At 37.4% G+C, this 26,081-nt stretch overlaps 1 protein-coding gene across 2 annotated transcripts in view; it reads left to right on the top strand.

Annotated features, from left to right (window-relative positions):
* Window positions 1-26,081, top strand: part of WWC2 (WW and C2 domain containing 2) — a 93,821-nt gene that overhangs the window by 27,494 nt on the left and 40,246 nt on the right. The window contains exons 2-5 of one of the 2 annotated variants that reach the window (XM_084204650.1): window positions 7,682-7,791; window positions 20,055-20,258; window positions 21,262-21,338; window positions 25,881-25,960. In XM_084204650.1, the coding sequence (XP_084060776.1) occupies window positions 7,682-7,791; window positions 20,055-20,258; window positions 21,262-21,338; window positions 25,881-25,960 (471 nt within the window). Of the gene's footprint in view, window positions 1-7,681; window positions 7,792-20,054; window positions 20,259-21,261; window positions 21,339-23,036; window positions 23,095-25,880; window positions 25,961-26,081 lie in introns of those variants that run through there. The other variant, XM_084204651.1, reaches the window with a different exon arrangement.

The following is a 26,081-nucleotide window of genomic DNA, read 5'->3' as shown; positions in this document are numbered from 1 at the left end:
GGTTTTTTAAAATCCCAAACCTTATGAGGACAGAAAAAGATTAGATTTTAGTTTCTACTTGATCCTTGTGTGCTTCCTGAATATAATTTTGTGTTTACCTGGGTTGCTGGCTAGCTAGACAAGAGCCTTTTAATGGAAAGTGCATTTTTCAAAGTCTTAGGTATTCTCTGAAACATCATTGAATGTGGTATATCTGCGTGAACCCACAGCTCACTTATAAATGGGAGTTATAATACATCACTGTCAGTATGAGTTCAGTGCTGGAAACCAAGTTTTTGAGCTTGTTAAATAGTTGTGAGAGCCTGTTATCTGAGTTGTACGTACTCAAATAATGTCCCTCCATTCTGGGTTGCTGTGAGGTAGAGAAATAATGTATGTCTCTTAGTCTAATTCTCCATCTGCATGTTTGTACATTTTTCTTTACCAAGGAAACTCTGTAAAACCAAAAAATATATTTTTTTAAGGCCTGTTGTCTGTTGTAAATATTCAAGGACTTGAAAGAATCACAGGATTGAAATTACGAGCTATTAAAAGTGGTACTATACCTGTGTATTTTTTTTAGAAAACTAGAGTCAGTGTTTATTTCAAGTTTCCATTCTTATACAAATATGAATGTTTTACCTCTTTTTGTGTTACCAGGAGCAAAACAATCTGAAATCTGGAAAAAAAGTGAAAATTCATGCAATGTGTCCAGGAAATACTTGCTGCAGGAGTTAATAAATCTTTGTCTCCAGAAAGTGTATAACTGCTGTGAGGTCAGTCTCTGCAATTAGTTTTTGAGTATCCAGTGGTGCAAAAAGGTGAAGGTGCAGTACTGTTGACTGTTGCATATCCATTCTAGCCAGGAGTGTAGCTGTGAACTTTTGACTATAAACCCATACTGTTGTGTGCACGTGTGTGTAATACAAAGCAAAGACATTAGTGGTGCACATGCTAGTTTCTACAGGCATACATTTAGTGCTATTAAGAAGTTTAATTTAATGTTATTGAGAACATCTCATCCTTGAGGAAGGGGGTACATTTAGTTTGAGCTATTAGTGATTCTGTTTTGGCATAGAAAAGGTAACATGCATGTTTGCTGTCTTTTGAGCGCAGGCATTTGTTGACATTTGGTTGCACACATCTTGTGAACAAGGTAAACATGCATGACCTTACCATATTTGTTTATTTTACACCACTATTTCAAGCTGGGATTGCAACCATGCTGCTTCTTGTTTGACCTGTTCTACTCTGGTATTGATGTCCACTTAGTTACTCTTTCAAAGTAATACCTGTAATAAAGTGGCAGTATATCTTAATAGTACCCTTATTAAAAGAGAATGTCCCTAAACAATTCAAAGTTTGTACATAATGTCTTGGCCTGATATCTGAATGGGAGGCACTACTGCATTAAGAACATGGTGTTTAGCAGCAGAAATCCTGTGGACAGACTCATGAATGAGCTTTTTCAAGAGAGAGATTTTGTGGGGGATTTGCTAGTTCATAACTTACAGAATTGAATGAACAAAGAATATGGCAAAAGGCTGCTTTGTGGGCCACTTCTGCCCCTTTTGACAGGTAAACAGCCAGGTTACCACTTTTTAAAGTTAGGAAAGACACAACAATATAATTAATACAAAGTAAATGCATTTTGTTACAGCTTCAGCCACTGTTGTAGAAGAGAAAATTGTGTTCCCTATGCAATGTAGTTTTCACGCTGTTGGTGACCTTGGCCATAGGGAGCAGCAATGCCTCTCTTTAACTCTGACCTGCAGCGTGGAGCAGCAGCTGGGTCTCTTTTGCCATTCTGTGTGTACTCTGCTGCCTGCTACAGAATTCATCCCACTTAAATTTAGTTACCCTTGCACACGGTAAGGATTCTTGCATTCAGAATCCTGTACTCACTAGGGAAAGAGGGAAACCTTCAGGTATTAAATAGATGTGCTGATTCTGCCTCTCTAGGGAACCTAAAGGAGTAATTCAGGTTTAGTAACTGGCATTTTGAAGTTAATGGGATTAATTTCACCCCCGAGTTTTATATGAGAGATTTCTCTTGAATGCCTGAAATGAGTAAAATCCATGTTTGTAAGCATATTTAGTATGGTATTAGGATGCATGTTTATACACCCTTCAAAGTAATAATGCCTATAGCATTAGAAACTTGGGTAAGAATTGAACTGATTTTGAGATCCAACTTGAGCACTAAATTCAGGGGATTTGGTGAAGAATTGAGAACATTTTTCTTCTTCTGTTTGTACATTCCTTTCATTGATTAAAATTTTACATTTGCTTCTCTCAATCTGTGGATCAAAATAAGAATTAAATACTTTCATTTATTCTTTTGCAAAAAAAAATGGTTGATGCTGATTTTATGTTACTGTTCTGTGTAATTGTGCTAACTGAAAGTGCTTTAAGGAAACTTTTTGTAAACTGTTGTATTGGTGGGTATTACTGTGGATAAACCATCTGTACACCCTTCTGTAATGGTGTATGGATTCCAGATAACTGTGCATGCAATTCTTCCATCACTGGATTTCTTCTCTTACATTTCAATAGATTGCCCATTCCTGCACATCTGAATAGTAGCTTATGTTTTGTCTTCTCATTTTCTTGGAGTTTGGAGAAGAGGTGTATTTTTCAGAAAAATTTCTGTCAAGAAAAAGTGCTAACAAGTACTGCACTGTAAAAGAATTAATGTGTAATATACATCATTACATATGAGAAATGAATGAAATTTAATCCATACAATGTTTCATATAAGTGTCACACGGGATCTTGCTACACAACAAAGCACACAAGTTCATTTTGGGTATTTGGAGAAGGTTCTCAAATGCACATTGAAGTTGCTGTAGAAGGTGAATATTGACTCTAGTGACAACTGAATTCCAAATTACAAATCTTGACTGTAGGCCAAGTACCACACAGCAAAGGAGATGTTCTTGGAAGTAATTTTGAAAGGCATTAAAATGAACCTGTTAATAATTCTCGGTATTTGTGTACCTCTTACAAACCTGTGTTTTCTTCCTTTCTGACTGAGGTAATTTCAGGTTTGAGCAGGGTGGGGTTATTTTTCATGTATGTGTCTCCTTCCACCTGACCCCCACTGCCATTTTCTAAGATCTGCCTACTGTAACCTTCTTTTTTCTATTGATAGAATACTAATCATAATATGTATAACTTATGTTTCATTATTACAGTGTATTTAATCCTGAATGGATTTTGGTGTAAAAAGAAGGCAGATAAGGAATGCAGCAGAATTCAGCATTTCTCTTGCATAGAACAGTTTGTTCAAAGTAGAGTGTGTGTGTGTGTGTGTGTGTGTGCGCGCGCGTGCACACACTTCTTAAAGAACATGCCTCTTGATATTCTCAGGTCACAGAAATGGGAAATATCATGGGCTGTCTGTGTCTTGACAGAAAGACAGTTTTATTGCTATATGTAATAAATGCCTCATTTTTGTGGACCTCAGTCTTGGAAAGAAGCCTGTCTTTATGTATTTCTGAGTTCTGGGGACTTCAAAATGTGATTTACATCAAATAAGAAAGTTGTCCAAATGAATCAGTATTTCTGCACTGACAGTCCATCAGTCTGCAGTTATGTTTTCATTTTCAGGTGTCTTCACCCTCATTTTTTTTAGAGCATGGTGCTTGTAACACCAAGGTTGTGGGTTCCATCCCCCTGTGGGCCATTCCCTTAAGAGTTGAAGAAATGATCCTTGTTGAGTCCCTTCCAGCTCAGAATATGTTGTGGTTCTGTGATTCATTATTAACTTTAGCTGCATATACAGACTTATTCTTACTTACTCTTATTCTTATATGGCTGTAGAAGCAAGAACATCTGCTAATGACAACACATATATCATTGCAGAATCTGCATTTTAAGAGCTTAGCTAGCTAACTCTGTATTTTGAAAACTTTAAAGAAAAATGTGGATTTGATATGATAATAGAGGTCTTCAATTTGTAAACTGTATTTGTCTCCTAAGTCTCCCCAAGCATCTCTAAAGTGATGAACATACTCATGCATTGTTTACATAATGGGATTGCAGAATACTTCCTGGTTTTCCTTAAAATAGCCACTTCTCCTTATGCACACCTGCTGCTTGTTCACTAAGGTTAAAAAAAAAAAAAGCATCCCTAGGTGAGAATACTTAATACTTAAGCTTAATGATATGCATTAAAGAAATCCAAGCCTTTTATTAACTAATTGAACTTCATTGGATACTAAATGTGGACTTTGAAGTAATTTTTAGAGTATTGACATTCTTTTAAGAACATCTAAATGTATGGCTAAGTATTAATAACTACCCTTAGAAGATCAGGGCCTGAGACATGCAGCATTTAATCCTCTATTATGGTGCAATAAACCTCATTTTTCTTGGATGACATTTAATGACTGTAATGGCAGTCCATCTGTCATAGATTACTATATGTCACAGATAATGATCTTCACACAGACAAGATTCCTTCAGTCCTTGTTCCTAGATATTATTTCCTGTCCAATTATATCTCGTAACTCTCTGCTTTCAACTTTGTCTTGCAAATTTTCCCTTGCTTCATGTTGTGTTAATTTCATCCATTTTTCATACGTATTTTGAAAGTAAATAGTGGTTATGTTGAGTTCTGAAGGCTGTAAGCAATCAGGTATCAATCAGCTTGTGCTGATTGCTGTTCAGTTGTAAAATGATGCATCAGGCTCAAAAATTGTGTGCTATTAAAAGACTCAGGAACAAAAAAGGGAGTCGTGGGAATGTTACCCTCTCAGGTAATTGTGATCTTATTATGTACAAACCTTCTCATGTTTTAAAAATCGACTCTGGAACAGTTCTGACATAGTTCAGAACTTAAGGATGCAATGTCCAAGCATGATCCAGCAGAGCAGGATTCATAAAACAAATTGTCCTGTACTGCCTGTCTTTTTGGACCTATGTCTCCCTTTTCTCATTTTGTTTAAGGTCCAGTGTGGGTCATTCAAGTAGTTTTCCACAGTGTTTTAGTGTATCTTTAATTTATGGAGTGTCTGGGATGAGAGAATGGCTGCTATTCATTCCTATCCTATCGGGTTTTGGACAGGTGAGAACACCTGGACAGAACATTTGCATGATCAGAGTCAACTGCAGTCTAACCTAGAGAATGTGCTATTTATAGCAAGAAGTGAGTATTTGATTAAAAATAAAATTGGTGTAGAGTGCAGATGAAAAGTCAGGGATGTACTGGGTTTATGTCCCTGCTGTAGAGGTGATCTAAAAATCATGTCATGACTGTTGCTAGCTCTGGTGTGTAACTTTGGTGAATGTATTGACTCTTTATTGAAAACCATCTGGCTGTGTTCATAGGAGTTTGAGAGTCCATACTGTGATTTCTATGTTGCTATATGGCATTTCAAATATATTTCCTACTAGAACTACATGAACGGAGTTTTGAGCTAATGTTACAATGTTGAGGCAAGGATGACGCTGAACTTTGTTATTCAGTTTGTTTCACAAATGTCTACACTTGTAATCAAATTTGAGACAGGATTTCTTCACAGGGAGATGTGCCCTTGAGGTTGGCACATCTTGTTCACATGACTAACCAGACTCACCAAAGCACTGTTGCTTTTATGTGATTGATGCTTCCTCTGAGCATTAGAGGAAATCTTTGACATGGACGCCCTGTGTTCAGCCTGCTGCATGCTGCCTGCCTGAAACTGTGCTTGTGTGTATCCTGGATTTGAAAGGCTTCTTCTGCTTTCCTAAGAGCCATCCCTTTCTCTCTAGCAATTACTATTTACAACAGAACAGTGATCTTTGAAGTGGTGCTGGTAATTATAAGTAGGCAGAATTTGGACAGGTGTGCTTGATATGGGAGCTCTAGGCCAGCTGTTGCTCTGCTGAGCTGCACAGCTGGATCCTGGCCATGGCAGCACTTCTTCTGCTTCCCAGAGAGGAGGAGCAAGGTGGCAGGTCAGAGCTGGGGTTTCTGGACAGTCCTTGGAGCAGCCCTGCACAGAGCTGTACCAGTGTCTGGATTTAAAGATGCAGGTCAGCAGTGTGAGAGGGTACAATACATAGGCGTGGCTTGCTATAGACCTCCTGGCCCTGGAAATCACTGCCAAGTTGACAGCCTACTTGTGCTGCTTATAAATCTGTATTTTTGTATCCTGGTGATCCAAATGCAATTCCACATTGGTAATTTCATCTGTATTTTATAATAGTTTTTGGTGTGATTAGTGGTTAACATAGCAGTTTTTAAGGGGCAATAAATCAGCAAATTTGTGTTATACTTGCAAATTTGTTCAGAACCTCAAATAAAGTGTTAGTAACCTTCACAGAATTGTGATGTAAACTTTGGAGAATTATGAGGAAGTGGATTCAGGCTTGCAATTTAAAAAGCATAAATTAAAAAAGAATCAGTATTCAAAACATTTTGAATCCTGAGAGCCTTATTCTTTGTGATTTCTGTGCCCTTAGCTTGGAGGAATACTGTTCAAGAATTGGTAGGTCATATCCATTGATGATGATGATAATAATAAAAATAATAGTGGGGCAATGATTTCTGAATCAAATTTGTGCTTAAATTTGTCTTTTACAGCTGCATAAAGAAATAAATATTTTTGTAAACTACTTTCTATCTGGTGTTTTGTACACAAACAATTCAATTTTTTAAAGGTAAAATGTACTATTCTTTCCTTTTTATTTTCTCACGAAAGTGTCAATAAACCTGTTTCTTTTGGTCAGGAATTAATAAAGAAAAAATCCTGAAACATATGAATTAGCTTTTTATTTGTATAGAATTTTAATGGTGAAATGAAAAAAAAGTCTTAGGTGATGAAACTTAATCAGCAGTGAGCAAAGGAGTGCTGCTTGTGTGTCCCACAAATTTCTCTTCATCATGATACTCTGTGGATTTTTTTTTTGAAACACTACTTAATCTTATCATCACTATGGCAACAATAAAACCTTAAATCTCTCGTTCTTTCTATTAAATATATCACTGTGTTAGAGATGGCATTTATCTGTGGATTTATCAATAGGAAACTCAATACTATTTTTTTTTTAAAAAGGACCAAAAGATGATCACATAAAGCTTTGCTCAGCCTCAGTTGGAAAAGAGCCCATGTATTATATTTATCACTCTAGTTCTTATAACAAATAGGTGCTCTGCTATTAAAGTGAAAAACTTTAATAGTCTGTCTTCCTGCAAAAGCAACATGTGAACATCTAAGGCCCATTAAATGTTACTTGTAAAATGTCTGTCTACTCTGTGCACGCTGCTGCTTGTTTTATTCAAGTGCAGGGATTGATAAGTGCTGCTAACTGTGTCCTAGGTGGCTGTATTCTCTTTTCTGACTTTCTGTGGTCATTAGAAACAGTGATCTTGAAATCTTGTGCTCTCTTCACTGACTTGAGGTTGAAGGGTCCAGTTTTCCTGGGGACAAATAGGAATGTAGATAATTTATGCTTTTTAAAGCTGTTGGTTGTTGTTTAATTTTAGACTGCCGAACGTGAAGGGTGTTGCAGTGGATTTCTCACTTGAGTTCCTGTGCTGAAAAATGTTTGCAATAATATGTTCTACTTTAAGAGGAAAAAAACCCAACTCCTGCTCTCCTTTCTCCCTGCTATGTTTCTTTAGCTTCTGTCATAATAGAATTAGGAATTAATATGAGTAACAGATCTGTGGAAGGGAGAAAAGCGATATCATGGAATTGTTTCCTTGTTGTAGGTTAACAAAGCCCCTGTCGTTTGCGGATTGTGTTGGGGATGAATTGCCATGGGGATGGGAAGCCGCGTACGATCCTCAGATTGGTGTGTACTACATTGACCACATAAACCGTAAGTACTTTTTGGTTTGCCACGTCGCTTATAAAGGACAGCTCATCTTCATTAGACTCAGAATCCTTTATTAGAATCAAAATGCTGGGGAAAATTTGTCCTTTGGTATAACATCATTGGCTTTTAAATACAAGGAGAAAAGCTTACAAGAAAATCTGCTGGTACAAAATGGCAACATCTGTTTCTATGTATATTTCTAGTTGCATGGTAAATATGTCTAAACCATGTAAAACTAGCAAAATGTGAAATACAATGCTATTTAGGTCTGCTGAAATGAATATATTCCTGAAAGCATTTCTATTTTCTCTTTATATATTTATTACTCCATATTGATATGTTTTTTTATTTTCCTAGAAATAGTCTTTAACAGCACAATAGCAAAGGTTCTATTTGAGATCAACACCTGAATCTAGGTATGTCCATCTGTGCTAGCAGAACCTATACTTACCTAAAAATTAGCAGGTATCTACAGCCATTTCAGATGCTTGAAGTTAGCAGAGACAACTGCACAGGGTCAGTAGATGTGGCATGGACAGTAAGAGACCAGTGGCCTTCTGAATGGCATCTCAAATGTACAGGCAAGTGAATCCACCCTGCTTTGTCTAAGCCATTTTGCAGTCACAAGATCTCCAGTCAGTACAGTTGGTGTAATGTAAAATGTGATGTAGCTGACTGGTTGGCTGTCTGCTTTGCAGATGGGATGATTTAACCTCCTTTGGTTGGGTTGGACTAGAACTCTGATAACTAGAATGGGACATGAGATATCAGCTGTGCTTGTTAAGCACCTGCAGATAGACACCTAATATTGAACTGTATCCCACCCAGTAACCTCATGTGTGCTCTTAATCACAAGGCCTTGCTTTGCAATGAGAGTCCTCTGATCTTACATATACTGTTAGACACTCATGAACTTTTAAACATACAAGCATCCTTGATTGAATTCAAAAGGTGAAGAAAGGAAAGGGTTTTCTTCTGAATCTAAATATGATTATCTGCATAAATGTCTCTGACTTCTGCTTTGGCGAAAATTATAGGGCATACACCAGTAAAAATTTGGGAGCCAAGTTGCATTTCTAGGTGTTTTGGGAGTGCTTTCAGATCACTGTGCTCTGATTGTGCTCTTTTTATTTCATGCATGTTCAAATTTTTTAATCAGTTCTAAAAACCTCTTGCAGCTTTGTTGCCTGTTTTATTAAGAAATAATTTAACTGCTTTCTTTACTCTTAAATGTTATTCCTGTGCATTGAAAGTGAATTCCTGAATATTAGGAACTATTCATGGTTTGAAATTTTGATATACTTAAAGGTAGTTACCATCCCTTCTTTGTTCAGTAGGGCCCTTGATTCCTCTTATATTAATATATTCCTTTGTAGCAAGTTCAGCGAAACTTATTTTGAAAAGTGGCGTATTTCAGTTTTGTACACTCTATTTTGCACAGTGTTTTGGTGAGAGTACTCTTCAGTTGCTGGGTGGTAAACTGCCTAAGAATCTTACAAGTAGGTGATTTGTTTGATGCGCCAGATATGGAGATAAATTCTGCTTCATCTGACTAGGGCACGTGCAATGTTTTGATGCTGTTGAAATCTCTGGTATGGAGGTCACTTGAAATGAGTGGAGATAAGCCTTTCTAGAAACCAGGTTTTGTGTCTGCTTAGTGCTTTATTAGTTTTGCAACAAGTCAGATGTGCTGAGTATGCTTTTTGGATTTGAACTGTTAGAATTCCCTGTCAGGACAGTGGCTATGTTAGAACAAGGAAGACTCTTTTACTCTTTTGAAAGTGTATTAAGTGTTAATTCTGTAATAAGTGTTAATTCTCTCTGCTACTGGACAAAGAAGCCAAATGAGGGAGAAAAACTGTACCTACTGCTAGGAGGAAGAATAAATAGATAGATGCCTGAAAAACAGGTTGGATAAAGTAGAATTTCAGGACTCATAAATAGCAGCTTGAGGGATAGCACCTTGGGAAGAAATCTACTCCCATGTGTTAGGTAGGGAGAGGTGACTAATGATGCTTCATGTTCACTGCCGTCTGGCTGGATTTATTTCAGCAAAATGTTTGAGGGAAGGCCCACTGAGTCTCTCCTTTTGCATCCCATAATTAATTATTCTGATTAACTTCTCTCTTATCTGTCCTTTTTCTCATTTGTTTTTCTAGTGTTGTTCCTACCGTGTGCCTCTCTACAAAGCTACATTTGATCCAACTGTGAAGTTTCAGGTTGTCCACAGGTCTTGGATCAGTTTTACTATGATGACTCCAATTTTATTATATTTCTCAAACCAGCCCACTGAGCTGTGGAGGAGTAGGTTGTTACTCATGCTTGTTCCCTCCTTTTCTGTAAAAATGTGAGGTTGAAAATGTTAAGGGTGGAGTTTCCATTAATAATCAGATAGGTACTTGCTGCAGTGGATATTGACAAAACTCCCCAATAATTTAGAGAAAGAAATTGCACCTTGCAAAGTTCTAAAACTTCTACTGAATTTTTATAAAGTTTTTTTTTTCAAAAATTATGTCAATCAATATGCATATTATTTTTTTCAAAATATTTTCCTCATATGTGCAATTATTTGTCTTGATCTTTTTCCTTCCCTTCTCTCACATAAACCCTTCTGCAGAAGGTTAAGAGTTGTCTATAAGCAGTCTGCAGATGTAGAACAATCCTTCAGATTCTTTTGGTGTCAATATGTTTAAGGATAATTTAGTTTTGTTATAATCTCGCATTTTCAATATTTTCTATATTTAATTTTTTTTTGCCCCCAAATACAGTTTGGATTTTTCAATAGCCTTAGAGCTTTCTCATGATCCTTTTGGATGATGTAACCTACTTTGAGAAGCACCGACTGCGGTCATTACTTTATGAATATATTACCCCAATTAGGAGTTTTAATGTGATGCTTTCAGCTTCAAGGGAGACCAGATTACAGGCCATCTGGCAAGGCAGAACATGCATATGATCTGGGTAGCTAATACTGTAAGAACTTAAATGCTTACCCTGTGCTTCAGTAGCACCCTTTGTTAGAGGATGACTGAAAGGATATTGTTTGGTGGGCAGGGCCTGAAGAGTTTGTTTTGTGCAAGATCCTTATTACCGTGGTTTGGGAGAGCCCAAAGCTTTTATGACTTATGCTGTTGACTCCTGTAGTCATTATTGCATACCTGTTCTCATGTGTTCATCTACTTCGGCTAATTTGCTAACATTTACTAATTTTGCTAAACAACATGGTTAGGAACTCAAGGCCATACTAAAAATAACACATAACATATTATTCCACTTTATTTCATATATCTGCAGGTGAAGTCATCACTTTCAAATTTTTTCCAATTCTTCTGTAGCGTTTTCCACATCAAGCATTAAGTGTCTGAGATGTAAACATTTATGTTCTTAGAGCTTGGATTTGCAAACACCTGTAAGCTGATATAATCTTTGAAAGTATTGTTCCTGCTCTATTGCTACCTCTGGCCTTTTGTTCTGTCTCTGCAGTGTTTTTGCTTGTAATGCCATGAACATTTGCATGGCCAGACAGTGAATCAGATCAGGGAGCTGATTCAAGTTGAAACTAATCTGGTATGGGGGGGAAAAAAAAAAAAAGTTGCTATTTGTTCTCCTTTCCACACCTCTATTTATGCAAGCAAGAAAAGGAAGGTGACCTGGGGATATGAATGAGCAGTCAGGTAGAAGAGATGGAGGATAGATACTTTTCACAGTAGCAGTGGTTAAAGGCATTTTGAAATAACACCCTTGAATCCGTGCCAGAAAAGTTTTAACTCTGAGGCTGTGACTTCCAGGTGCACTTCTCAGGTGGTGATGGCAGCTGAAGTAGCAGCCATTGATCCAGTTCCTGTCCCCACATTGTGCCCACATGAGGATATGCAGTAAACATGGACAGCAGGGAAGTCCTCTGGTTCCTGAGGTGTGAATTGTTTTCCACCGCCTCTCCCTTTCCCCAGCTGCTCAGGTGTTTTGATCTGGATCAATCTGTGGTATGTTTAGATGAGCAGTTGTGCAGGTAATGGCAGAAAGAAATGGAAACTTCTGGTTTGACGAGCATGGTCTTAGGGGATCCCGTACTGCGACAAGTTCTGCCTTGCCTTCAGCACCCTATCTGTTCCTAAATAACTTACCCCATTTACTTTCAATTCTTATCTTCTCAGATAAGTCTCAGGAATAACAAGGCAAATGGTTGTTTTCTTCATTGCCTTGATCTAGTGAATTCATAAAACAAATACTCTGCTGTTAGTAATGTTTAGTGGCAAAGGTAGCAGAATGGCAATGAGTGACAGCGTTTAAAAGATAATGATAGGAAAAAGTAGTTTTTCCTAGCCCTGTGCAATTTCAGACCATCACTTTCTTTTTGCCAGTCTGTACTTTGTATTCAATATGATGGTTCTTCTCCCTGAACTCCATCCAGCACTTTTCTTCAAAATGGAGTTGGACTACTACCTTCTCTGCTTCTGTAGCTCCTCCCTACTTAATTTTAACTCTCCCTCTTGGAAGCATAAATGTATCTTTCCCAGAAACATCCTTCTATCACTGTTTCATCCACAAAGGAAAGGAAAATTGAGTCAGTGATGCTAAAAAAAAAAAAAAAAGTGAAGAGAAAAGCCTAGCTGTTTACACTCTTTCACACTTGCAGCACAATATTTTAACTATAAGAGTTCTATTTGTGGTTGTAATCTTAAAAGTTTTCATGCTAGTTTATGCTTGTGCAACTGGTTTATCTAAGACAGGGACTTTTGTGGGCAGACTGCTCCAGCCTGGGAGTCTAGTAAATCTGCATCTATGAAAGTAGGCTGGATTGATTTTTGGAAAAGGAGGAATCTGAAAATCCCATCATGAGTCTGTAATTACCGGTAGCTTGAGGGAGTCAAATGCATACCATCACAAATGTGCCCTGTTTGTTCCCATGAGCTGCCACCATCTTCTAAGCAAGCGGTGGCATGCAATCAATTGTGAGGACTCTGCTGTCAGCAGACACACATGGCAGAAACCCAAGTGCGATATGTTTTACCCTGAATCTTTTTTGCAGGTATTTTCTCTGCATTCTGGCTGTAGGAACAGATTAGAGTAATCTGGTGCATGCTGGCTACAGAAGGAGGGCTCAAGTAGTGAAGGCTCTGGATAAAAGATGGTTTCACCTGCTGGCATTTATGTAAAGATCATACTTGCATCTTTTTCTTATGTCTTTGTTCTGCTAGCCTTAGCAGCAGAACATTACCTGCTTGCTTGATAATGTTGAATAAAATCCTCAGAGTTTCTACTGCATTTCACTCTGAAATATATAAGCATATTCTGCCCCATATCTAGAGGAAAATAATAGTAAAAATCTTTGAATTAATCTTTTTTGGAAATCTGCTCATACTTGGAGAGTGTAGCTGGAAAAAGTTCTCATTTTATCTCATTACCCAAATTCAAGCACAAAATTATTTAATGGAAAAGTGAAGAAAGTGTCTGGAAGAGAGGGGTCACTTTTTTTGTGAAAGTTTGATGGCAAGAAACAAGCTGTAGAGAGGTCAGTTTTGAAGATACTCTAAATAATCTAGTTTTCATCCATGTCTCTCTTTAGAACCCATATTCCATTTAATTATGTGATAGAATGTGATTTTCTTTGAGTATCCAGCAATGTGTTAGATCATTTTTAATATGTCATCTTTTTGGCTTGCATGGTCTTACTGAAATTGCTGTCTCTGTAATGTGCAATTCTTTATTTTTATGTACCTATTGAACAAAAATGTCAGTATGAAATGACGAAATGTTTACTTGTGAAACCATCCACAAATTTTTGAGTACAAATTGCTTTTATTGTTGTTTGAGTTTGAATTGCAAGTATTTTAAAAAGCAGGGGAAAAAGAAAGGAATAAGGAAAAAAAATTCAGAAAGCATTTGCCATGTAAACAATAAAGTACATTTCTTAAGAAAGTCTAGTAACACTTGGTTATTCTCCCTGAAACTAGCAAAAGTACTGAAGGATTGAAAGCTGGTTTGTTTATCAAGTAATGTGGGATATACTTGTAGAATAAACATATCCATAGTGATTGCATAATGTTGATAAAATTGCTTTAATCAACCACCACTTAGCTAACTTGTACTATCCTATGGTAGCTGGTATCCAACAACATTTTTCCTCTTCTGATATTATATGTCAGAGGGTTGTTGGTTTTGTTGTGCCATCTTGAGACATTTTTGGGCAAGTTGCCATTAAAATGTTGATTCTCCTTTGCTGTGCCTGGCCCTAGTTTGGTTACCTTAACCAAGAGCTTGCCCTCAGCATGCAGTAGGATGCTTTGAAGGTATCTCCTTCTCAGACCACCTCCATGGAGTAGGATGTAATCCTGCCAAAGCAAAGTTGTTGAGGACTGTTGAGAAACCAATCTGTATTTAGCTTGTACACTTTCTTCAGCAGCTAGGTTCAGGAGCAGTTCCAGTGGTGAGGGATCCTGAATGTATTCAGGGGTTGGGTTTAGGGCTTTGAGGTCTGCACAACTCCCTTGAAGGTGGGGTTCGTTTGGCTGGAAGGGGTAGTCCTGCAATTATTATGCAAGATAACCAGAGATGTCAGGTGTAGTGGAGTTATCTTTTCATCACTTATTGTTTCAGGCAGAGAAATTGCCACCTTGACACAGACTATCGAGCTCAACCATGACATGGAGCAGTAGTTCTGCAGCAGTCACAGCTACCCTTTTCAGGGCTCAGCCACTGCAGTTCTGTTGCCTCCTGTCTGGTAGTCCAGGTTTCCAGGCTTGGGAATATTCTGTAAGTTACTGTATGAGGGAGAAGGTACACAGTATTAATGAGTAGATCCATATATAAGAATGCAATGGATTACTAGATCTGTAAGTAGGCTTACTGTTGCCAGAAAAAAGATTTTTCCCCAGCTGGGTTGTTCTTCCTACTTTGTACTGGCTCACTGGACCATGCCACAACTCACCTAACCTGCTAGTACATGGTGTGTCTCCCTTCATGTCATCTTCTAGAGTCAGGTAGTGTTTGGGTGGGCTCAGTACATCACACAGACTGTCCTGGATTGAGTAAATACCAGACTGTGTAGAGAGAACATGTGAATGTCTGTGGGTTTGAGGTGACATGTTAGAAATCATCACTGGCAAAAAAGAGAGCTATTACACAGCTCCAGCTGTGGCATGCAACTCTCCCCTGTTCTCCTTCCTACAGATCTTATGTCTCTGGTCCTCATTTCTTGCCAGGTCAGCTAATTTCCCTTGGGATAGCCTCTCTTCTGAGATGGTGATTCTGCAAAAGGTACAAATTAAAATAATATGGGCATGTGTTTAAACAGATGAGACTTCTCTCTTCAGAATGAAAAGTATGTAATTGTTTTGTCTCCTCTTGGTGTGTATGTGTCCTCCTCAAGTAGCAATCTGGCATATCTGGCTTGTTTTATTAGAGGGACCACTTGAGAGTATTTGTTCTCTAACTGTGTTGCCTGAATGCAACACTCTCTGACTGAACACAACTTACACTGGGTTGTTCTAGAGCCAGTCAACGCTATTATTTTGTTTGGCAAGGGGAGATGTTGGAAAACTATTGCTTCCACATATTGTTAATCCTGTAGTAAAATGTCCAATTCTCTTCTGTCTAGCAGTGGGGCGTCAGGGAGCCATTCCTTTCCCAGTGGGAATTTCTAGTGGGATTGTAATTCCATTTATTTTAGGGAAATAAGATTTACTGCTGATAAAGTAATAGTTTCCTTCTGCTTAAGTAGACTGTAAAAATTTGGCAGAACTTCTTGCTAGCAGACAGGAACGTAACATGTGAAAATACCTAATTTTAAAAAATTTGGCATGCCTGACTCTCACCTGTATCCAGTGTATAATATATATCCTATGAAAAATTACAAAGACATGCATAACATTGCTGCCCTTGAATCATGCTCTTGCCAAAAGAATAAACAAAACTTCCAAGACATAAAGTCAGTCCTGACATTTTGATTTTGAATTATTGTTCTGGCCAGATTTTTTTTTTTTTTTTGCTGAGTTTAAGTGTATCAAACTTCGCTGGCAGTGAGCCAGGCAGAGTGCATTTCATGAATAGCAGTGTGATTAAAGCCAGCCTAGCTTCCTCTTCTATGTTACAGGGCTGTGATCATTTCAGTGACAGGAACGTCCTTGGGTGGAGCATGCCATCCTGCCATTTGTGTGGTTCCGCTGGGTGAGACCACAGAATTTCCCCCCAGTGTGGGTAGTCACTCAGATCTGTAAAAATAGGAGGAAATAAACTGCTTGTTTATTGGGGTTTTTTAATACATTTATTAACTATGCACTTGCAGTAATTTGTTTCAAGTTTCATTAATTTGTTTTAAATTATCTTAATGGAATTGAATAATTTTGCTTTGCGAGAACCTTTGCTTACGTGATGCTAAATCCAGGTCAAATTAGGAATAAGTAACCTGAGTATTACTCACACTGCCATCCTCTTCATTCTGTTACTATGGATCATTATTTTTGCATGTGATTGGACTGAGGAAGTTGATATATACAATTGATTTTTAATCTAAGTTGTGGTCTTCATAGAGCCTGATGAAGCCTACTTGTTTAAAGATCCATTTGAAGTAGATTCCTTTAGTTCATACCTAAGTTTATGCAGAAAATGTTGGAGAGGCCCTGCCAAGAGGAGGTGATTTGTTTATTTTCCACTGTTGATTATTGAAGTCCAGTTTGCATTTTCTAGAACATTTTCAGATGCAGCTCTACAGCTCTGTCTAGCGTTCATTACCAACACTTACTCCTCACCTAAGGAGCAGAAATAACATCTCCCCATCTGCCCAGCTAGCAATCTGCTGCATTATTCCTATCTGCTGCAGACAGGGGTATAGGGCATCCTGTTGCAGTCCCCAGTGGGAACATTTATCTGCCTTAGAAAAGAAATGAGATCTCCCTACTTTATTTTACATTAGCTGTTGAATAATAAGGGGAGGAAAAAGTTTGGATGTTCTTTGTGGCTTAAATCTCACTCTGGTTTAAGCATGAAAGGCTTCACAACTCATTTGCAAATGTTCAGGAAACTTTTCCTTCACTTACTTGCATGTAACTATCCCAATAATATTCTTGTGTGTACAAGTTTGACCTTAGCAGCAGGTGCTTGAAAAATTCTTGTCCAAGGAAAAAAATCCTTATCTTTTCTGAGGCTTTATTCTGAGAAGTATAAATATTTGTTTTTGAAAGAACACTGCTTTAAAGAAAATTGTCGGCTCTTGGAAGGTATATGTGCTCAAATGAACATACTTTTCAGTGCTACATTTCAAAAGGTAGCGCTACAGAAACAAAAATATTATCCATAGTTCTGTCTTTGGGTTTTTTTCCTCTGTGGAGGAAAGCCTACTGATGAAAATAGAGATAACTGAAAAGTATAGATAACAAACATATGGTGCTGTTATACAGGCACATGTTTTTAGAAATATGTATACATACATATATATATATATATATATATATATATATATATATATATATATATGAACAACTTATGCATTTTCGGGTTTTTTTTAATTCATACTATTTAAGAAAAGTACATAGTAAAATTCTCCAGAGTCTTTTCTCTGTTTGGTAAAAGTTGGATAACAATTCTAGGATAGTCATTCCATACTGCATTGTTTTTTTCCATGGTAATGTATTTTCACAACTGAGTATTTGTTCCAGAATAAATACATGCAGTTAGAAGTGACTGAGAGTAATTTGACCAGCCAATGTAGCGACACATGCAAATACTCAAACGTTGGTTTGCTGAAGTTAGTTTGCAGTTTTTTTAAATGCAGGGTCACCTTTAACTCATTTATGACTATCAGTATAAAAGATGCTAGCTCATATAATCACAGTTTTGTTTTGTACTTTCAGCTCGGAGAAGCAAAAAGGAAATGTTTGATTGTATTTGTCAGCAATAGAAAATAATCTGCTGTTGATCAGCTTTGTCCTTCTCTTGCAGTCACAAGGACAGGGCATCTGTAGGCCACGTTTTAGAACTCTGCGGGCTACATTTGGTCTTTGGGCTGCATGTTGAGCAATCCTCACTTAAAACCTACAAAGCAATTACCTACAACATGCTCGAAGATGAGACCTTCCAATCTTGTAAGATTATTTGGTGTCTGCTGGTTGCACTCTTAAAACACAATCACATCATTACATTCATCTAAAAAACCACCATAACTGCATTTATCGTATTTGATCATTGACCCATGAGAATTCTGCTTCATGCTCTTCAACCTGCTTCATAAAAAAGGACAACTCTGGAAACCAGCACTTCTTATCTTGTGTAAATAACTGTGAATGTGCAGTGTGTTAAAGCACAACAGCAATAAGTGGGCACAGATAGGAACATGTGTTGGCCATTTAAGAGAGAAAAGGTATTGATTTGCTTCTTTGTGTGCCCAATATCTTTGTGTAAAAGAGCAGGTGGCTATAAACACGGATGTAGGTGTATGTGTGTCTGTAGCTATAGTTAGTTTTTTTTGAGAGAGTGTTCCTGTTGGTGTTATTGGAAAACCAACTGTGTATAAAGCTTTTCTGCTTTAATCTTTTATGCACCACACTTGGGTTTATGTGGGTTATTCCCTCTATGCATTCACTGTGCACATCCAAGAAATGCCTTTCCCAAGTAGAAATGTCACATTTGTAAATGGTGAGGGAGGGTGTTTATATATTTAATTGTTTTTAAATGCATCAGTAGTTCCATAGAGATTGTCAGTTTAGGATTCTGCAGGGTTTGTTTTATGGGATGCTGCTTTTTCTTTATTTGTCTTTCTGTTATTGTGATATTAACAAGAGAAAATGCTTTTGAAAAACTGGTAGTTAGTTGCTATTAGAAATTGTTATTAACCAGATCCTGTCCTTATCAGCTTTTGCTGTTACAAAATATGTTTTCTTACATGGAGTTGAAAGAGTGCCTTCTCCCAAGAGTGCACTTCAGCTACAGTTTAGAGCAATCACCTTGGTTTGGCCGCAGTTCTTTTTTCTCTCCACATCTTCAGCCACTTGTTCCCATTTTTTCCCCCCTGCATTGATTCCCACAGTAAAGCAATTCAGGGGACTAAAGTGACAGAAATCTAACCCAGAGAATAAATATGCCTCCTGCTTTTGCAGAAAAATTCTGAAGTGAATACTTTGCACTTAAATATTTTGGTACTGAATGTTACTTTTTATCTCTGTAATCTATGCAGATTTACAGTATGCAATTTAGGAAGAGTGGTGCACATCTGCATTTCGATTTCAAACTTTTCATGGCTATGTCTTATGGGAATATTTTTATACTTAGTACAGCTTTAGTGGAAGAATATTCATTGTACAGCTTCAAAAAGTGCTGACCTAAGCCAGGAAATATTGATAAGTTTGAACATTCAACCATATATAATCTTCTTTGTATGTTTGCATTAGAAATAAAATCTTAAAATCTTCAATTAGATCGATCTTATGTCACATCTCTGTTATGTCTGATCCTCTTGTCTATGTATCCTATGCAAGTCTGTATTGTGTGTGGCTGCTGGACTTAAAATGTTACCTGAAGCCCTTTGTAAATTAAAGGCCTATTCCAGCCTACTCATTTTTATTACCTGAGTAGTCAGTGAAAGAAGGAGGCACCTCAAAAAAGCAGTTTGGTCCCACATCTCTTGGACACCTGTCTTTGAGAGACAGAAGTGCCCTCTGAGGGCAGCCCTAAAAGACAGTTGTGTTTGGGATCAGATGTCTAGCAGGCACACGGATGGAGTTAGGTGAGGTGAGCTGGAGAGTTAATGATCTATTATTCAGTTACAGGGGGAAAGATAAAATTGTTTTTATAGAGCAAAAGGAGAGAGATAACCACTAAAAACATGAATAACATATGGCTGTAAAAAATAATGAAGTGGGGAGGAAGGGAGTTGAAAAAATGTAATAGCCAAGATTGCCTTTAATTTTTGTTCAGAAATGCATTGTTTAAGATGTTGAAAGACTTTGTTGATTCTATTATTTCCAAATACTCTGATGCAAAAGATATTTTCTTTTTGAGTTTTAGGATGTTGCTAATTCAAGGTTGACAACATGGGAACGATCTGCATAAGCATTTGCTTATTTTACTCTAATTTCTAATTTCGCAACTGATCCCTTGAATTCTGTTTCTTACACACACTGTGGTGGCAGAGGAAGTGAAGCATCTGCCTAGTAACCAAAGGCAAACTATGATTTAGACTGCTCTAACTGTGAGTTACAGACAAAGAAGCAATTTTAGTTGTCAATGGGTTTCAGCAGAGGTCTCTTTAAATAATTTATTTTTCTCCTCTAAAGAAACAACACAAATAGAAGATCCCAGGAAACAATGGCGGCAAGAACAAGAGAGAATGTTAAAAGATTACCTTACAATAGCCCAGGATGCTCTCAGTACCCAGAAGGAACTGTACCAGGTGAAGGAACAGAGACTAGCACTTGCACTGGATGAGTATGTACGGTTGAATGGTGCCTACAAAGAAAAATCAAGCTCTCGTACAAGCTGTAAGTACAGTAGAGAATACAATGTAACTTCTTTGATCTCTGCCTTGCAGGGGATCCTGTTTCTCTTTAGGAGAAGTTTTCAAGGTTTGCTAGGGCCACATTGTACTCTGGCCTTTTTAGAGTTAGCATCCCTACTATTTTATTTTATTTTATTTTTTATTTATTTATTATAAAGCTATTCTGCCGGAGAGAATCCTCTTCTCTCTGATACAATTTAAATTCTTTGAGCCATGATTTAGAGCAGTTGGCTCTGAAATGTATTTTGTCATGCAGTTTGTTGAGACAAAATTTTGCCAAATCTACATTCAGGGTAAGGAGGATCTCCTGCCTTCCTGGCTGCCTGCTGAAATGACCCTTCAGTGTTGACAGGTGTCTGCAGTCGACCAAGAAGGGAATGTGTTGCTGATTTATAGGAAGAGCAGACAATAATTTTGTAGCCTGTGTGCTGTGACCAGGGGTGGAATATAGATACAGGTTGCTGTCCTGGGCAGGGAATCAGCATCTGGAAAAGCACTGTCAGAGGCCTGCTACTGGATAAACACCTCTGTTAGCAGTAGTGTATGAAAGGAGCATGCACATCTGTGGAAGAACCGAGTGCCAGATCTCTGAGACTTCTGAATAAATCTTCTGCTTTCCTGAGATCTCCTTAGAAATTACAACTTTCAGGAAGAAAGTGATTGCAAGATGGCTCAGCTAGAAGAACAGGAAGAGGGACCAAGAAATAGGAAGTCAGGGAGAATGAGGTTCTACTTAAGGATGCTGGGATAAGTAAAGGAGGAGAGATACCATATAGTGGTGGAGGGGGAAAAGGGGAAAATTTTGATTATTCAGTAGTTATTGCCATGCTGCAATGATGACTGCTCTATAAAAGGCTAACTTCCAAAGCATTATATGTTTTTGAGCACATTGTAGGGTTCTAATAAATCTGGATTGATCAGCTAAGGGACTAATTAGTGATCTAAAAGTACTTAAATATTTGTCTTTTTTGTCTCTTTTAAAAAAGTGTTTTCAGGCTCTTCATCAAGCACAAAGTATGACCCTGACATTCTGAAGGCTGAAATCTCCACTACAAGATTAAGGGTGAGAGTCCTTAACTCATGTTCATTTGGATTCTGTCTACCAAGTTTATGATTATAGAATAAGCATAGCTTGAACTAGCAGATGTATCTTGTACCCTGGTACTGAAACCTCCTAACAGTCTAATTAGAAACCATTCAGAGGATTAAAATTAATTTTTAAAGCTGTCTCTGGTGCTTCCAGATAACACCTTTTTAGGAAACTTTGACAGATATTCTAAGTAGACATAGGTTTAAATAAATATGATTTTTTTTCAATTGTATGCCTTTGTTTTCTAAAGGAAAAGTAAAAATGAAAAAGTAGTAGGCTAAGATGAGCTGCAGCTAGATGACTTTTTATACAATCTTTCTTCTGTGAGAAATGCATTATTAGCTGCTTGAACTGCCTCAGAAGTTTCTGTTGGTTTGAAAAATACTTTTCAATAATGGTGCGAAACCCCTCTGTTATGTTAAAATGGAGCAGTTCAGATCAAGGATGAAAGTCTGTGTTTGGATTTTGAAATTGTTAATGAACACAAATCCATGATTTGGTCAGCTGTATTCAGTACGGTCAGTAACAAACTCCACAGAAAGAACTTTCATTCACACGTTAGTCCCTAGTGAATTTATCTTGGATAGGGAAGAAATGGTGTGCAAGACATTTTAAATATCTATAGGGATTTAATTTATTTCAGCATATAATGCTTTATGGATAGCCTAAACTTTCTGTAGTTAGTAATGAAAAAAATACATCAAAGTCTGCATGTTAAAAAGATAGCACCTCACAGCACAGTCCTTCCTTGTGGGCTGAAATACAGACTCCACGGGAGCAGAAGCAGCACAAGTGACAGCATTTACTCAGCTCTTCCTTTGCCCTCTCCTGGTTTGTGCACAGAGCAGCACTCATAGAAGCCTCAGAGAGTAACATCCTCCTTCACCCGCAGTAAGAGATGTGATTAGGAATCTAAACAATTTATGTCTGAAAGGAACTGTGGAATAGCTCATTAAACTTTTAAAACCCAGTATAAATGATGTGTGATGGAGTGCACTCTAAAACTCCTGTCTGGATGTTGCCCTCCTGACTACACCTGTTTATGCTTACCAATCTCAATTTGTAGTCCCTTATCCATTAAGGCAAAGGGATGGTGATCAGTAAGTTATTCAAATGCTGGAGGTCGGAAGAAAAATTTTGTAAGCTTAGTAGGGGGAATCAAAGGCAGCAAGGACCTTAGGAGGAACAAGAAAGAAGAAACAAGGCAATAGTTTCTTTCTAAAATGAGTGGAGCTGTTACAGATCTTTCCTTTGCCAAGGCAAGCACCAGTATATTTAGGAAATGGACAGTGTTGTTGAAGAACTAAACATGATGAAATTTAAATATAGTCATCTACTTGTCAAAAGGGGAAAATTCAGGCATGGTCCTCTGCTCCCTTTTTCCCATTAGCATTGACTGCAGATTTATAAATTGCTCACCAAGGTGAGTCTCAGATATGTTTATCACTTTTTGGAGGTGCTTTCCTCTCTTCATCCTTTCTTGGAGTCAAGGAGCCTAATATCCTGCTGGTTCCTGATATATTGGCATGACATAGTCCTGCATATGTGCCTAAAATAGGTGACCTGAATCTTGTCTGCAGAGTTTAGAAGGGTGCAGTCCAAGAGTATCTGTGTCAGCATAAAGTGTGTGGTCATCCAAAGCCACTGGATATGAAAATTGAGATAAGAAAAAGTGGAATCCTGTGATGCTAGGGCTGGAAAGTGGTTGTCATGGAAGATGGCAAGAGAGGTATGGCTGCTACCACAGTTTACCCTTATGTGAATGTTGGAAGATGCTTGCTAATACTCCAGCTTTGGGCATTTTGCAGTATATGCATGCATGGACTTAATGAGAAACAAAGTCATTAGTAAGCTGCCAGCCAGCTACTTAGATTTTGCACTTTTTTAGATCAGTTGTACTAAACATATTTCTTTGTCTGACTATCTGAGGCTTACTGGGATCATCAGGTTAACGGTGGCTGGAGGGGGAAACAGCATTTGAGGAAGGTCTGAATTGGCCTTTGGCCTTTTCCTTGCTAGCTGTGTGTAACAGACATGTGTGGAGCCTTCTGGATACGTGAACTGCCTGTTGTGCAGTAGGTCATGGAGAAAATATGAGAAAAATCAGACACCTGTTAAATGAAATAAGAAGGAGAAGAAATATTTTTCTCACCAGACAAAAACTGAGGGATCACATCCTGCAGTAGACTTTTTGAGTGGGGCCATTTGGGGTCTTAATTAGCAATCAGCAAGTAACTCAAACAGCACAAAGCATATGTGATCACAGTAAGTTTATGCACATGCAGCAAGTTAGTAAGAAATGCACCTTTATAAATAACAAGGGGTGGAAGGGCTGGGGAGGGTGGCCATGTTGTTCCAGTAGGACTTGAGTGCTGGGAATAGAAAAGGAGCCTGCTTGAAGTTGTGGTTAGGAGCAGGAAAGAGAGATCTGTCAGGTGACTGAAGATGATGTGCAGAAGCAGTAGGAAGGGGTGAGTGTTAGAACAAGTGAAGAGTTGTGAAAAAGCAGGAATTACATTAAAGTTTTGAAGGAGAAGACAAGGAGCCTAAGAACAGTTTAATGCAGGGATGATGCAGTAAACACAGAGGCTATATTACGATGTAGGTCACATCCTTCTAGGATAATGCACCCAACTCACATTTCTTGATAATGAAAAGATGATGAAGTACAGCAGAGGACACTCAGAAGATGATCTTGAGGAAAAATGTAAGAGTTTATCAGAGATGCAATCCTCTGAGTTGAAATCAAGTATGCCTTCTGTTATTAATATAAATACATGTTTCTGATTTTGAAAGGGAAAGGTTTAGCTATTCTGTATTTTTCAGAAAAATTCAGACTTGTTTCATATTTTACACATCACTTTAGCTGGAACACAGAGGTGATATCTGTTCATTTTCCTTAACCTTGATCAGAACATTTGAGAAATTATTCTTGGAGTTTTCATACTAGTCAAGGAGAAAATAGCTGAGGAGCACTGAATGTATACATGGAAAAATTGTCTATTTGTCATGCTAACTATTCAATATGGTCAAAATAAAAACAGTTTTCTGTCAAGTAAAGCAACTAGTGATGATAGTATGATAGTTTCCAAAAGCCTGAACATAACCACTCATCCAGAGAACAGATTTTGCTTTGAAGAAAATGGAGATTAAAAGCATTTTATTTCTGTCACAGAAAATACATTAGCCAGAAACTGCAAGCTGGAATGTCTACGTATCATTCACAACCCCCTACAAAGACTGAGTAAATCATTAGATATTTTAGAAATGTAAAGCATTTTAAGTCTTTTGGAGAGCTGCAGCAGCTGCTGATGCTGAGCACTTTTAGTTACCTGGCATGCTGGGAATCATACTTTTTAAAATTCTTTTAAATTATTTTTATTTGAAGAATATCAGCAAGTAGGAAGTCTAAGGGGATAAGGATACAAAATATCTTGGAGACATATTCTGAAATTAATTTCAGTTAAAATGGTCTTAGTTCATGATATTAGCATAATAAATTTTTGAAGAGTTGAATATCTGAGGAGCTTATTCAAACAAGCAAGACTTTAACAGAGATAGGTGACAGAAGTGGACTTTTAGCTTTTCCTTTTTTCACCTTAATGACTGGAAAATTAGAAAGCCTAACAATATCTGGCTATTATGTAGAGAGCAAACTAGGCACCTGTGCATGTATAAATGCCAAAATCTTGGACTCCACACTTGAAGGAGGCATTTGTCTCTATGGGTATATTGATGATTAATTTGTGTTTATTAATTCATTTTTAGATGGCTCCTAAAACTTTGTTTCATACATTTGGGAAATACAACATTGAAAATTAATGGAGGATTTTTTAATTTAATCTTGATTCATAAATATTTTGTAGTGTATTCATTTCTGCTGACATCTCATAGCAATATTAATGTTAAGAAGCAATTGACCGTGCAGATTTAGGAAGAGAAGGGAAAATTTTTCCAAAGACATTTTTATTAAATAGACACCTATATTTGTAATTCGTATGTCTTTAGTAATTGTTGTCTTTGGATTAAATAAGTGTGAATTATATATTTAGGGATCCAGTGTCTGTAAAGCTTTAAAAGAATGGATAGTTCCTAGGGAAAAAAAAGTCCATTTTTCTTTTATTGTGCAAATGACTGAACAGCTTCCAGGAATTATAAAGTGAAAATATAATAAAACTAAAAGTAAACAGACATGTCCCTGTAGGACAGTTGGAATGCATGCTTAACAAGTGAGAAGTAAATTACTTGTTAAAGTTCTCTCAGGTTTAATAACACAGTGTGGTATCAATACAAATAAGGAATGTGATTTAATCTGCTTGTGTCCCTTTAATACTAAAGCATGTTGCCCATAGACATCAGGAAGAGATAAGATCCTTTTTTTTTAATGTGTGTCAGTAGAGCAATTTACTCTTCTTCTCTCATCTGATGTAGTGCATACTTTAATTGTTTAAAGCCATGTGTTACATCGTTTAACAAGAGGAATTTTCTAACTCTTGCTTTGATTTAACACACAAGGTTAAGAAGCTGAAGAGAGAACTCTCTCAGATGAAGCAAGAGCTGCTGTACAAGGAGCAGGGCTTTGAAACACTGCAACAGTGAGTAAATGAAAATAGTAGAAACTGACTTAATTCAGTCACCCCATTTCTTTTCTTTGGCATGGAATTGAATCTGTTTTATCTGAGAGAATTATTGTGGAGAAAAATTAGAATCTAATAA

This window comes from Fringilla coelebs (genome assembly GCF_963513975.1).
Source record: "Fringilla coelebs genome assembly, chromosome: 4".
Classification (NCBI taxonomy): domain Eukaryota; kingdom Metazoa; phylum Chordata; class Aves; order Passeriformes; family Fringillidae; genus Fringilla; species Fringilla coelebs.
The sequence above is the reverse complement of the archived record's forward strand: the minus strand, read 5'-3'. Positions and strand labels throughout refer to the sequence as shown.